The 13,884-nt window shown below is 58.1% G+C and overlaps 1 protein-coding gene across 1 annotated transcript; it reads left to right on the top strand.

Annotated features, from left to right (window-relative positions):
* The first annotated feature begins 343 nt into the window (after positions 1–343).
* On the top strand, positions 344–12,502 carry LRRC32 (leucine rich repeat containing 32). Its single transcript, XM_021704705.1, has 4 exons — positions 344–525; positions 5,406–5,496; positions 10,010–11,959; positions 12,471–12,502. Exons 2-3 carry the CDS (start codon positions 5,410–5,412, stop codon positions 11,912–11,914), a joined length of 1,992 nt encoding a protein of 663 aa, XP_021560380.1. The 5' UTR covers positions 344–525; positions 5,406–5,409; the 3' UTR covers positions 11,915–11,959; positions 12,471–12,502.
* The last annotated feature ends 1,382 nt before the right edge of the window (positions 12,503–13,884 follow it).

The following is a 13,884-nucleotide window of genomic DNA, read 5'->3' as shown; positions in this document are numbered from 1 at the left end:
ACGGGGCCAGGCCGGATTTCCTCTGCGGACCTGCGGGCTCCTAGAGCTCCCCCCGCCCCCCTCCCGCCCCTCCGGACCCCGCGGGGCCACGAGCTGCACGTGCGGCGGTCCGGGCGGCCTCGCCCGCCCCGCGCTTCCTTAGCGACCCCCCTCCCTCCCGGCCCTTTCATCCCGCCCCCTGCCACCCCGCCCCTTCCCAGCCGGGGTTCCCGCGGAAAGATGCTTCAACCCCTCGCGCGTTCCGGAGAAACCGAGTCACGCGGGGGCGCGCCGGCCGGGCGCTAGGACCCCGCAGCTTGGCCGAGGGGGGGGGGGCGTGGTGGGGCGGGTCGGCGGGAGAGGTATTTAAATTGGAGCCCGAGCCGCCCCCTCGCGGGTCGGGTTCCCGTGGGGCAGTGGAGCAGCCGTGGGCCTCCGCGGGCCGTGACCCCGGGGTCTGGCGCGGGGTGGGGCCGTGGGGGGGGCAGGTTTGCGCAAGATGTGCCGGGGCTGCGCAGGAGAGGAGCAGCGGCCGCGCTGAGCCAGGTAGGAGCCGCCCCGCGGGCGAGGCTGCCGGCCCCTCGGGGAACCCGCTGGCCCGTGCCCCTGGAGAGCGCGGGGTGCGGCCGGGCCATCCCGATGCCCCCCCTCCGCCCCCCAGTAGGCCCCTCCCGCCGCCGCCCCCACTCCCCGCGCGGAGCCAAGCGGGACCCTGTCTCAGCTGATCTTTCCCGCGAAGGGAGAGGCCGGCGTTCCTATTTGACAGATGGGAAAACAGCGGCCAAAAGGCCGGCACTTACTTGCCTGGGAACTCACAGCTAGTCAAGGGCGGATCAGGATTTGAATCCAAGTCTCCTACTGCCCTCGGACTCAGGCGGGCCGGCGCTTTCCATCCCACCGCACCAAATAGCTTGCCCATCTCTGGGTGGGGACTGGGGGGGCACCCACCTCTCCCTGAGGGGTTCTGAAGCCGGCCTTCTTCATGAATGGTAAGATGTGAGGGACCCCCACCCCCACCCGAGCTGCCTGAAATTCCGCCATCACAGCTACATTCCTTTGGGTTAAGGTCTAATTCCCCCGTGGGATGCACATGTCTCCAGAATGGGGCTTGCCCTTAGTGATTCACTGCTTGGTATGAACGTCCACAGCAGCTCTCCCAGGACCCTACTGTGCTGGTGACTGGGGCTGAGAGGAGGGAGAGGAGCACCCCAGAGCCCAGCCCTGTGAGCTTGTCTGTTTATGTGTATAGGGGTGGGGGTGGGGGTCGTTGGAGGTGGTTAAGGAGGGAGATCTTGGCCTGGTGTAGTGGAGGCAGACAGACCAGATTCTGACTCCATCTGCTATTCACTGCCTGTGTGACTTTGGGTAAGTCACCTCTCTGAGCCTTGTTTTCCTCCTGGGCACAATAAGAGTAGTTCTATAGAGGAGGGAGCAGGCAGCTCAGCACCTAATGGAGAAAACACAGCATTTGGGTCATGTAGACCCGGGCTAACCCCCACCCCCTAAATGCTTATGAACTATGGGCTAAGTCACTTTCTGAGCCTCAGTTTTCTCATCCGTAAAATGGAAATTATGGTAACCACCTTATTGCATTGTGACTTCAATAAGATAATACAGATCAAGTGCTTAGAACAGTGTCTAATGCCCTGAAATAGTAGGGACAGGCTTATTATAATAGTATAATAGGCATTGCCTTCCCCCATCCCCCCACTATTTCTCTCTCTCTCTCTCTCTCTCTCTCTCTCTCACACACACACACACACACACACACACGCTGATATTCTCTGGCATTTGGGAGGCCAGTCAGAGTCCTAAAATGTCTCCTGCCTTCTCTTGCCTAGGCTACTAGTCGGCAGGCCTGGGGCCTCCCTCCTCAGCGTGCCTCACCTGGGCCGTTCGGCCCTCCGGGTCATTGTCCACGATGTGTCCAGGACACCTTCACAGCCACTCTCAGCTCCATCATCACAGTGGCTGGGGGAAGCCAGTGGCAGAACAGCCACCAGGCGACCTGCTGCACAGATGGGACACTGAGGCACAGGGAGCACAGAAGCAGTAGTGTCTGAATGTAAGCCTGGGTCTAAGTGGCCACAGTCCTCCCTCTTGAAAGTGAATGGCCCTCACGGGCCACACAGCAAGTCGGGGACACTACTGAAGGGGGCCCGCAGATGAGATGCCAGGGCAGAGGTCCACGGGCTCCGGGGACTTCTGCTGGATGCACAGGTGCCCACCTTGGGGGTAGGGTGAAATTTGACAGGCGGAAGAGGGGCGTAATGAGGGCTCCTTTGAGCAGCCCTGCCTTCAGGTTCAGAACCAGGTCCTTCCTTGTCCTGACCTCACAGCCCCCTGAAGTAGAGCTTCTACCCCTCACTTTGCCATTTGTTCAATAGATGTTTGGTGAGCACCACTTAAGAGACCCCTGTTCTCATAGAATCAGAAATAAATGAACAGGAGGGGCTCCTGAGTGGCTCAGTTGGTTAAGCATCTGCCTTCGGCTCAGGTCATGATCCCAGAGTCCTGGGATCAAGCATCCTGGGGTCCTGGGATCAAGCACCACATCCGGCTCCCTGCTCAGCGGGGAGTCTGCTTGTTCTTCTCCCTCTGCCCGTCCCCCTGCTCCTTCTCTCTCTCTCTCTTTCAAATAAATAAATAAAATCTTAAAAAAAAAAAAAAGAAAGAAATTAGCAGGAAATGATCAATGCAAGGAAACAAAATGTGTGGGAATCTGGGGGATAGCATTCCAGGCCCTGAGTCAGGAATGCACTTGCTATGTTTGAGGAATGGTGAAAAAGCTAGAATTTGGTAAGGGCAGGACAAATGGTAGATGTGGTCAGGGAGGAGATTGTGTAAAGCCTGGATTTCATTGGAGGTTCTCAAGCAGTGAGACCCATGCTCTGATATATGATTTAAAGACGTCACTCTCGCTGTGTGTGGAGGACAACCTGAAGGGGGTCAGGGTGGAAGCAGGTGTTGCTGCTTTCGAGACCCAGGGTTGTGGTGGTGCCTCAGTGTGGGGCAGCGATGCAGGAAGGAGGTAGCAGACTCAGGGTCTGTTTTTCAGGCAGAACAGACAGAACCTGCTGATGGGGGGGCAGGAGTATGGCAGGGAGATGAAGACAGAGTCAAGAAGGACTGCTCTTGCCAGTGTCACCTTGTGTCAGTTCTCAGTGCCTCCCTGGCCTGCCCGGTGGTGTAGATAGTGAGTCCTCTTTGCCCTGGGGCGCCTCCCTTAGGAGCCGGGGTCAGAGAAACGAACCACGGAGTGCTCAGGTGCTGTGCTCACTTGAAGCTCAGCGTCTGTGGGAACCTGGAAGATGAGCTACCCAGACTTGGGGAATCAGAGAAGGCTTCCTGGAGGAAGCGATATCTAAGCTGAGACCCAGAGGATGAGGAGGCATTCAGCACGAGAGGGCGTAGGAAGTGAAGGCTTGGGGCGATGCAAAGGTGCTCACAGAACTGAAGGAAATAGAGGCTGCCAGAAGCCAGAGCGGGAGAGGGGAGACAGTCAGCCATGAAGCTGGGGGAAAGAGCTGGGGTGGGCAGGCACACTCCCCAAGGAGTGTAAAGGTCCCACTGGAGGTTTCCATTCAATTCTGAATACACTAGCTTTCAAATGGGTTGTGATGTTCTGCTTCTTAAACAGCAGAACCAAATTTCCTATGAACGCAGGAGGTGAGAGAAGAGCAGCTGTGGGGGGGGGGGGGCAGGGGGCCCATGGCCCCGAGCTGAACCCAGGGAATGGGGTTGAAAAGACACCACTGTGGCCCAGGCGTGTGTGGACCAGAAAAAGCCTCAGAGTAACCATCTTAATTTAAAATTCATCACCAGGACACTAGGGGATTCCAACAGTCAAAGACTCAGTCCTCGAAGATCCTATAGATGCCTCTTCTTCTAAAGCACCCTTCAGAGTTGCAATTCAGCACTCATTTATCGAGCACCTGCGGGTAACGTTCTAGAGTAGAGGTTAAGGGTAAAGATGGCATGGGCCTGCCACTAGTGAGCTGTGTGACTTTGGTCATGTTACTTGATCTCTCTGAGCCTCAGTTTCCCCATCTGCAAAATGGGAATGGTAATCATAGAACCAAGTCCTTAAATTACTGTAAGGATTAAGTGAGTTAATACCTTGAAGTATGGAGAAGAGTGCCTGGTGCATAATAAGGGCTCTGTAAAGGTACTTTCATACAACGCATCTCATTTGATGTTTACCAAAACTTAGCAAAGTTGGCATTAATCTCAAAAGAGGAAACTGAGGCTCAGAGAGGTGAAGTGACTTGTACAGGTCCCATAGCAGGTAAGTGGAGGGAAAGAGAGAGCAGTCAGTTATGGGTGACTGAGTCCAGTGCTCTTGGAGGGCTTTATGTGTCCTTCCTCGTGAACACTCTGTATGCATCTGGTCACTTCTGTGCATTTATTTGTGACCCCAGTTCCCAGCACAGAGCCAGACTTGAGGAAGCATTCAGTTAAGGTGTGAAAGAGAGAAAGAGAGAGAGACAGAGAGAGAGAGACAGGGAGGGAGGAAGGAAGGGAGGAAGGAAGGAAGAAAGAAAGAAAGAAAGAAAGAAAAGGAGAAGGAAAGAGAAAAAGAAAGAAAGAAAGAAAGAAAGAAAGAAAGAAAGAGAGAAAGAGACTTGATGTGTACTCCTAGCACTTGGGCCAAGTCCTCAGTAAGTGAGCCCCTCGCAGCACTGGGCTTTGACTTTGCGGTCCCCCTCAACGCCACCTTGGTTGTACATAGAGAGGACACCAGCAGGCCCGAGCGGCCCCCTGCGCTGGTGGTAACTTCAGTGAAAGTAAAGGGCCTGGAGCCTGCTCCTGGGGAAGTCCGCAGCAACAGTGCTGGGGGCAGGGCAGGCCTCCTGGCGGGGCTTCCTGTCAGGGCTCCAGGCCCAGCCTTCAAACAATGGCAGGGACTCCAGAATCAGAAAATCAAAAGAAAAAGGGCAAAATAAAAGTCTAGGGCTGGGGAGATTGAGGAATTCCGTTTGGGGCCTAAGAAACTAAGTTGGGGGACCTGCTTAGGACCTGGGTGGAAATGCAGTCAGAGGCCTAGCTCCCCACCTGACCCCACCACAGCCCTGAGCTTGGCTCCAGGCAGCCCTTAGAGTCCCTCTGTCTCCCGCTCACCCCCTGCAGGCAGTCTTCCCTCAGGTAGGGTCTTCTGAAACCCTGATCTGACCAAGTCACCCACCTGCTTCAAAACTCTTGCTGCCTGGGGTGACAGCCTAGCTCCTTGGCCTGGCACGAGAGGTCCTTTGTGGTCAGGTGCAGACCCCAGCATCCACGGTCATTCACGGCACCTTTGGTCCAGCTCTAGCTGTGATCTGGGGCTCGCTGAAGGCAGGCACGGGCAGGATGGGAGCGATGGGGGCTGGTAGAGGAAAGGAGCCAGGGGTCTTACAATGTTTCCCTTTCCTCCCCACCCTCTGCAGAGCCATGAGCCACCAGATCCTGCTGCTCCTGGCCGTGCTGACCCAGGGCCTGGCCACCTCCCAACAGGGAGACAAGGTGCCCTGTGAGATGGTAAGAAGCCCTGCCCAGGCGGGATAAGCCCCCCAGGGTGTCCTACTGCCCCAGCCCACAAGCCAGAAGTCAGGGGAGTTAGAAGAGGAAAGGGAACCCATTTAATGCATTTAACCCTTGCATTTCATGAGTACCTACTAGGATGCTTAAATACTTGATGTACTCTTCATCCTGTCAGTAAGTACCATTATTCCCATTTTATAGAGCTGGAAACTGCAGTTTAGAGAGGTTAGACGACTTGTTCAAGGGCATTCAGCTAGGACCAGTGGGGCTGAGATTGGACTCTATTTCCCCCAGCTGCCCCTACAGGGCAGTGGACCCTCGGGGTGATCTAGAATATATGTATGTGTGGGGAACTTGGGGTGGTCTAGCCGGGTCCCTCATGGCCAAATCCCCTTTCCTAATAGGTCCTTGACTTGGGCCCGTCTGCTGCTTCCCTGATGGGATGCCTCTCACTCATTGCTACCCAGATCAAATCCTGCCTCCTCCAGAGAGCCCTGCCCGACCCCTCCCAGGCTGATCTGGTTCTGTGTGCCGTTTTCTGGACTCTCATACTGAGCACATGGGGTAGTTGGTGAATGGGTCCAAGCCTGTTTCACTTGGTAGACCAAGAACTTCTTCAGGGCAGGGACAAGGTTTGATTTACTTTTGTCCCTTTTTCTTACCCTTGGCCAGGGGGACTAGCCCTGAAGTCACTGGGACCCTGCAGGATACAGGGAAGAGGGACCACGTAGGTCCCCTTAAAAGGCTGGGCAGTCACTGAGGTCAAGGCGGGAGTGGGGCTGGGGAAGCGACAGGCCCTCCAGCAGCCCCACTTGGAGCCGGGACTGGAAGCTTCTGACACAGGTGGGGCAGCTGCCTCTGGGAGTGCTGAGAGGCAGGGGCCTGCAGCCCTTCCCTGGGGTTGGCCGTGCCCTGCTGTTACCACCTCCCTTCTTGCTCCTCAGAGCCCTTCTGAGATTCCCAGATCCCAGAATAATCAGCAGAGGAGGCCTCAGACATTCCCAAATGCAGCGCCACATTCTGCCTGGGGAGAGAGGCTCAGAGAGGTGAAGGGCCCGGACCAGCCCACAGGCAGAGGGAGGCTGGGTGAGCTTTGGATTCTGGGTGGATGGTAGGCAGGAAAGCACTTTCTGAACTACTGTGGAAGATCAGTACAGGGATTATGATCATTTTCAAAATAGTAAAAAGAAATTGCCACACGCTAAGGGCTCGTGAGGTGCCCCACCACACTGAAGGCTTTCTCTCCTTTTATCCTGCAAGGAACTCCTCTTTTCAGTGGAGGAAACCAAGGCTCAGAGAAGAGATGTGACACACCAGGGTCATACAGACAGGAAGTCCCAGAGCTAGGACATGAACCCAGCTCTCCCGAGCTTATGCTGGCCACTGCCGGGTACTTCTTTCTACCCTGTTGCCCTTCTATGCACAGAAGGCCAAATGGAGTTGGGTGGCAAGTCCTCTTCCTTCCTTAAAAAAAAGAAAGGGGGGGGGGGCACTGGCATCCTGGCATCCCAGAGAGAGTGAGTAGCAGGTTGTCAAGGGTAGCTCTGAACTTGGCTATGTCTGTCATGCTGGAGGCTCCGAGCTCAGGGAGCCGTGGGCGCCTTTAGAAAGAGTTCTGAGAGCGGCCCTGGCCTTCAAGCTTCCTTCTGGATGGGCAGCCCGGTGTTGCCCTGCCGACCAGCGGCCCCCACTGGGCCTCATGGGCACCAGAGTAGAAAGCAAGTCTTAGGCCCTGGGCTTGGCCAGCTTTGTGTCCTGGCTCAGCTCTCAGGGGCTGGTGTCTTGGGAGCCTTTGATATGCGGAGATGAAACGGGGTGTGGGGTCTCCTGGATCCCAGTACAGTGCCCCCCACACAGCAGATGCTCAGCAAATGCTGGCTGGTACTGTTTACCGTGTAGAAGGAGTCAGCCTGGGTCCTCGGCTGGCACCAATAGGAAAAGGAACTTGCGCTGGTACTCTGGAGCCTCTGACTAATCTGGGGGAAGCTCACCCCGGGGTTCAGCAGGGTAACTAATACGTGCCGGGATTAAACGAGGCCAGGGCTCTGTGCACTCAGCCACGGAGCCTGCCACAGAGCTGGTGCTCCATGACAGGTGGTCCTGCTATTCCTTTTGCTGTTTCTTCCTTCAGTCAGGATGGTCCAGGGAGCTGAGGAGAGGGAAGAGGAGGCCATGCCCAGTGGCCTGAGCTGGTGGAGAGGTTGTGAGGGAGGAAGCCAAGAGCCAGGCAGGGCTGGCAAGGTGGCCGGGCTAGGCTTGTGGTTTAGAGGGGAGCTCAGGTGCAGCAGTATCCATGGGCCTCTGAGGCCTCAAGGAAGCTGCTTGGTTGGAGGTGGTAGGGCCAAGTCCCTGGACTACCAGGAGCGGGAAGAGTCACCCAGGTGCCTGATGAAGGCAGTTCTGTCCCCCTCCCCTCCCCCGCACTCCCCTTGGAGCTCTGGGGAGGAAGCCAAGAGCTGGGCCAGGCAGGGAGCACCCCCAGGCTGGTGTTCCTGCTTGGGGGGGCCCTCCGCCACTCACTGTGACCTTGCACAGGTCCCTGCCATCTTCAGGTTCTGTCTCCCCATCAGGGAAGTGGGGGAGCCAGAGTCTTTTTACTCTAATGGTCAGTTAGAAGACATGGATTGTCTCTTTTCTTTCCTTTCAGAGAGGTGATTGATTCAATCCCTGAGTCCTTTACTAAGCCAGTGATGTCCGTGACTCTTTCATTCATTAAAAAAATGTACTGAGCACCTTTTGTGGGCCAGATCCAAGGTATCCACACCAATCACACCAATCCCTGTTAGCTCTGAGCTCCCTGCCTGGCAGGACCCACAGACTGTCACAATCAGAGGCCAAAGCTATGAGAGAGGGAGAACCGGGGTGGTGAGAGCCCAGAGGAGGCCCCACCTGCCCGGCTCAGTACACCAAACACCAAGGTTCCCCTGCAGATCTGGGGAGGGGGAGGGGGAGGGGGAGGGATGACCAGCGCAGGGAACAGCAGGGAGGAGGCCCAGAGGTAGGTGTGCGAGGGCACAGAGGGCAGTGGTCAGGTGTGGTCACTGCATATGCGCTGGGCTGGAGTGGGTTGGGAGTGGGTTGGGTGGAGAGAGGACAGGTCAGCAAGAGCCACAAACAGCCTTGAACCCTGCTGAATGTCCTGGATTTTGCCCGGGAGGGGTGGAAGCAGAGAGTAGCACAGAGTGAAGGCTTTCTTTTAGCCGTTGCCAGGCATTAGGCAGGTGGAGGGGTCAGAAGGGGCCGGTGGATGTAGAAAGCCCAGGGCGGGAGTGGGCCTGAGCTGGGTGGTTGTGGAAGTCAGACCCTTTCCTGAGAAAGGCTGGATTCCTGGGGTCTTTGAAAAGGTGAGAGGGAGACTATATTTGCACAGAAAAAAAAATCAGGCTCTGGAAGGCACATGTGCTTAGAAGAATGAAGTTGGCCTTTGGTTGTGAACAGATATGGGTTCAAACCCCAGCTCTGCTGCTCCTCAGCTGAGTGACCCCAGAGCCCCCCCACCCTCTCTGAGCTTGGGTTTCTGAACAGAGGGGTGATCATATTTGATGTGCTAGCTCTTGTGAGGCTCCAGGGAGACCATGGGCCTGAACGTGCTAAATAAAATGTGAAACGCTGAGTGGGTGCTGGGGAAGGGTGCTGCTTTCTGGATAAGTAGCCCGGAGTGGTAATGGGACTTGGTGAGGCTTGCATAGCAAAACTGTAGTCTTGTCACCCAAGAACGTGGGTTGGGACCCTGGCCATCTTTCCCCCGGCTTCCTACCCCCACTCCCATCTCCAGGGGCCAATCTGGACCAGGCCATGGAGGGCCAGGCCACTGATGGAGGTGGGGCAGGTGGAAGCAGCAGAAAGGAGGTCTCAGCTGGGGGTCCGTGGCGAGAAAGGCAGGCACCGGGACCCAGAGCTCTGCCCCATGGAATGAGGGCTGGAATGAGGGCTGAGGGTAGGAGGCCAAAATAAAAACCGGTGAGAGGAGTGCAAATTGCATTTTGGAAACATTTCTCCCCAAATGGTTTCTGGTGTAACAGCCGCTGGGTAAATTTAACTATCTGGGCCCATAAAAGGAACCCAGGATGTGACCCAGGAGGCCCGAGGTTCCAGCTCGACCCTGCTGTTCACTGGCTTGGGGTCCCTCCAGGCGATATATGGCTCAGTTTCCTGTGAAATGGGATAATAGTCAGTATAGGGTGTTTTGTGAGTTCGTTTGTCTTCATATCTGTCTTTTCTGTGTCTGTGTATCCATCAAACTTCCTTAAGTCCCACTCTGATGCCCCGCACAGTACTGAGTGCCAGAGATGGGGGCAGGGAGCAAGATAGGGATCGTCCAGATGTGGGAGGATTGGGCTGCGGGGGGAGAAATGTGGAGCACCTTGGGAGCCAGAGGAGAAGCCTAGCTAAGCCTGGCTGGGGTTGGGGAGGGGCTTGAGGCATCCTTCCTAGAAGGTGTGTCTGGTTCCACCCCGTGCTGTACCCACTCAGTCCCACTGCTCTCCCTGTCCTCCCCAACCCACCCCAGGTCGACAAGGAGGTCTCGTGCCAGGGTCTTGGCCTGCTCCAGGTCCCCTCGATGCTCCCACGGGACATCGAGGCCCTCGACCTATCTGGAAACCAGCTGCGGAGCATCCTGGCCTCACCCCTGGGCTTCTACATGGCCCTTCGACACCTGGACCTGAGCACCAACGAGATCAGCTTCATCCAGACAGGTGTCTTCCAGGCCCTGCCCCACCTGGAGCACCTCAACCTGGCCCGTAACCGCCTGGCAGCGGGCACCGTGCTGAGCACCCCTGGTCTGGGCCCCCTGCCTCATGTGACATCTCTGGACCTGTCGGGGAACAGCCTGTACAGTGGCCTGGTGGAGCGGCTGCTGGGGGAGGCGCCCGCCCTGCGCGCCCTCTCGCTGGCCGAGAACAGCCTGACCCGCCTGGCCCGCCATACCTTCTGGGGCACGCCTGCGCTCGAGCGGCTCGACCTGCACAGCAACGTGCTCATGGACATCGAGGACGGTGCTTTCGAGGCCCTGCCCCACCTGGCCCACCTGAATCTCTCCAGGAACTCCCTCACCTGCATCTCCGACTTCAGCCTCCAGCAGCTGCGAGTACTTGACCTGAGCTGCAACAGTATTGAGGCCTTTCAGACGGCCCCCGAGCCCCGGGCCGAGTATCAGCTGGCCTGGCTCGACCTGCGGGAGAACAAATTGCTCCACTTCCCCGACTTGGCCGCGCTCCCGAGCCTCATCTACCTGAACGTGTCCAACAACCTCATCCGGCTCCCTGCAGGGCCACCCCAGGGCGGCGAGGGCATCCACGCACCTTCTGAGGGCTGGTCGGCCTTGCCCTTCTCGAACCCCAGCCGGAACGCCAGCAGCCACCCCCTCTCCCAGCTCCTGAATCTGGATTTGAGCTACAATGAGATCGAGCTGGTCCCCGAGGGCTTTCTGGAGCCCCTGACCTCCCTTCGCTTCCTGAATCTCAGTCGGAACTGCCTGCGAGGCTTTGTGGTGCTGCGCGCCGGCTTCCTGCCTTGCCTCGTGCACCTGGACGTGAGCCACAACGCGCTGGTGACGCTGGCGCTGGCCTCCAGAGCGCTGGGGTCCCTGCGGACGCTGCTCCTCCAGGACAACGCCCTGCAGGACCTGCCCCCGTACACTTTTGCTGGCCTGGCCAGTCTGCAGAGGCTGAACCTTCAGGGAAACCGGGTCAGGCCTTGTGGGGGGCCGGGGGAGCCTGGAGCCCTGGGGTGTGTGGCCTTCTCTGGCCTCTCCTCCCTCCGCATCCTGAACCTGGTGGACAACGAGATGGAGCGGCTGCGGGCAGGGGCCTTCCTCCACACGCCGCTTACCGAGCTGGACCTCTCTGCGAACCCCGGGCTGGACGTGGTCACAGGGGCCCTGGCAGGCCTGGAGGCCTCCTTGGAGGTCCTGGCCCTGCAAGGCAACGGGCTGGCCGTCTTGCAAGTGGACCTGCCCTGCTTCAGCTGCCTTAAGCGTCTCAACCTTGCCGAGAACCGCCTGAGCCGTCTGCCCGCCTGGACGCAGGCCGTGTCCCTGGAGGTACTGGACCTGAGGAACAACAGCTTCAGCCTCCTGCCCGGCAGCGCCATGGGTGGCCTGGAGCCCAGCCTCCGGCGCCTCTACCTGCAGGGCAATCCGCTGAGCTGCTGCGGCAATGGCTGGCTGGCCGCCCAGCTGCACCAAGGCCGTGTGGACGTGGACGGCACCCAGGACCTGACCTGCCGCTTCGGCTCCCAGGACGAGGTGGCCCTGAGCCACGTGCGCCCCGAGGACTGTGAGAAGGGGGGGCTCAAGAACGTCAACCTCATCATCATCCTCACCTTTGCGCTGGTCTCGGCCATCCTCCTCACCACTCTGGCCACCTGTTGCTGTGTCCGCCGGCAGAAGTTCGGCCAGCAGTACAAAGCCTAGAGAAGCCGGGGGCGGCAGAACGGTGCAGCCGGGAGACCTGCCCAGGTGAGCCGGGCAGCCGGAGCACAGCCGGGGGTGGGGACTGACCCAAGGTCACACGGGGAGCCCGGGTCGGGGCACGCTGGTCTCTACATCCCAGCCCAGGGCTCCTTTCCTCATGTGCTGCTGTCCTGGTAGGCGACCCACTTCCCAGGCCACACGTGTGGCCCGGCTGTGGAGGCCAGAAGTTAGCCAGTTTCAGGAGTGACAGAGAGCAAGGTCGACCTGCCGGATCAGCAGATCTCGGCCAGACATCTGTTTTGTGCCCCATCCTGCTCCGGTGGAGGAGACACACCCCTGCCCTGAAGCAGCTCCGAGTCCTGGGGGGGAGGGGGTCGCGAAGCCACGCAGTGACCGCGCAGAGTGGAAGGCCAGGGCTCCGGGACGCTGCAGCCCCAGCTGGTGCGGAGAGTCCTGCCCCGCCAGGGCCAGAGCGCAGCAGGGGCGAGACCAGGGACACTTGTCTGAGACGTGTCCAAGCGGACTGTGTGTCACATCTTCCCATACTGACTTTCAGCTTCTCTGGCGCACGAAGAGCTTGTGAGCGGAAGAGCAGCCATGTGAGTGGGTCCTGAATCCGGCTATGGGGCTGCAGCAGTTCCTGCGGAGCCTGGGCTTCTGGCCCCAGGGCCGACCATTCCACTTCCTGCTCCGAACTAGCTCTTTCCCTGCCCAGCACTCTCGGGGTGCGCATACTCACCCCAGTACTGCTCTAGGCCCCCAACTCCCTACGCAGGCGCCCTGGTCGTCCCCAGCGCCCCCACCCTGGCTGGTGAGCCAGGAGTTAGAACCTTAGGTACCCGGTTCTGTTTTGCCCCAGGCTTGCCGGCAGCGGGAACAAGTCTGCCTCTTCAGGACAGCCCTCTGAGGTGGGGATTAACCATTTTACAAGAACTCCAGAACTCTCCCCCCAGGGTCCTGCAGCTAAGAAATGCCAGACCTGAGATTCAGGCTCAAATCCGCCTGTCTCCCCGGCCTGACCTTTGCCACTGTGGGGGCAGTCGGCTGTTAGGTGGACAGGAAATGGCCCCATATCGAGGGAGCAGGGCCTGGGAGCATCCCGTGCCGCAATCCCCACCCACTCCTCTCCCTCCTCTCTCCTGGGCAGGCAGACACAGGCTGCCTCCTTCTCTGCCTCAGTTTCCCCTATTCCCTCGTTTGCAGACTGGTGTGTGTTCACCTTTTGCTCTTGTGTTCCCTCTTCCTCCATTGAGCACAGCTTGGAGTTTGAGACCGGGGAATCCAACCTCCCCATTGCACAGATAGGGAAACTGAGGCTGAGGAAGAGACTGGCACTTGCTCAGAGCTTCACAAGCCAGTGGTAAAGCCCGTGACCCAAGTGGATTCAGACCTCATTGGGGGTGTGAAGGGGATTTGGGGGCTGGACCTGAGTGATTTCCTTCTCTCCCAGCTGTCCTATCACAAGATAACGCTGGCTCCAAACACTTTCGGGTCCTCGTCATGCAGGGACTTTTTCCCCCTACCAAAGTGGGTAGAAAAGCCCATCTAGATATAACCCCCTATTCCCCATGCCCTTGGAATCATGGGCTGTCCAGGAAGCCCTGGGGCCAGCCCAAGACCCTCTGTTGTTGTCTTCACTATCTTACCCATACTTGGCCCGTGGTCTGGCTCATGATGGTGCTTGGTAAAGTGTGAGACAATGAAAACACCCTTCTCTCTGCCCCGTTTTATAGACAAGAAAACTGAGGCCCAGAGAGGGTCAAGCACTCAGGGAGTCAGTGGCAGAGCCGGGGCTAGAAGCTGGTGTCCTGGCCTCAGCCTGGGGCCCTGGTGGCGTGTGGGACAGCCAGGTGGACCCAGTCCTGGTTGGAATCACAACCACAGGTGCTCACTGCCCAGAACACTCTTCCCCAGGCCTGGAGGGCAAGGTGTGGGCCCCTTCAGGCCTGATTTTTGAAAACACTACACAA

Source organism: Neomonachus schauinslandi, chromosome 11 (genome assembly GCF_002201575.2).
Source record: "Neomonachus schauinslandi chromosome 11, ASM220157v2, whole genome shotgun sequence".
Lineage (NCBI taxonomy): Eukaryota > Metazoa > Chordata > Mammalia > Carnivora > Phocidae > Neomonachus > Neomonachus schauinslandi.
The sequence above is the reverse complement of the archived record's forward strand: the minus strand, read 5'-3'. Positions and strand labels throughout refer to the sequence as shown.

Bases quoted from the DNA above. Each gene is read 5' to 3' on its own strand.
- LRRC32 (XM_021704705.1), top strand. From the start codon at position 5,410: ATGAGCCACCAGATCCTGCTGCTCCTGGCCGTGCTGACCCAGGGCCTG. The intron at 5,497-10,009 runs GTAAGAAGCCCT...AACCCACCCCAG, and splicing joins ACAAGGTGCCCTGTGAGATG to GTCGACAAGGAGGTCTCGTG.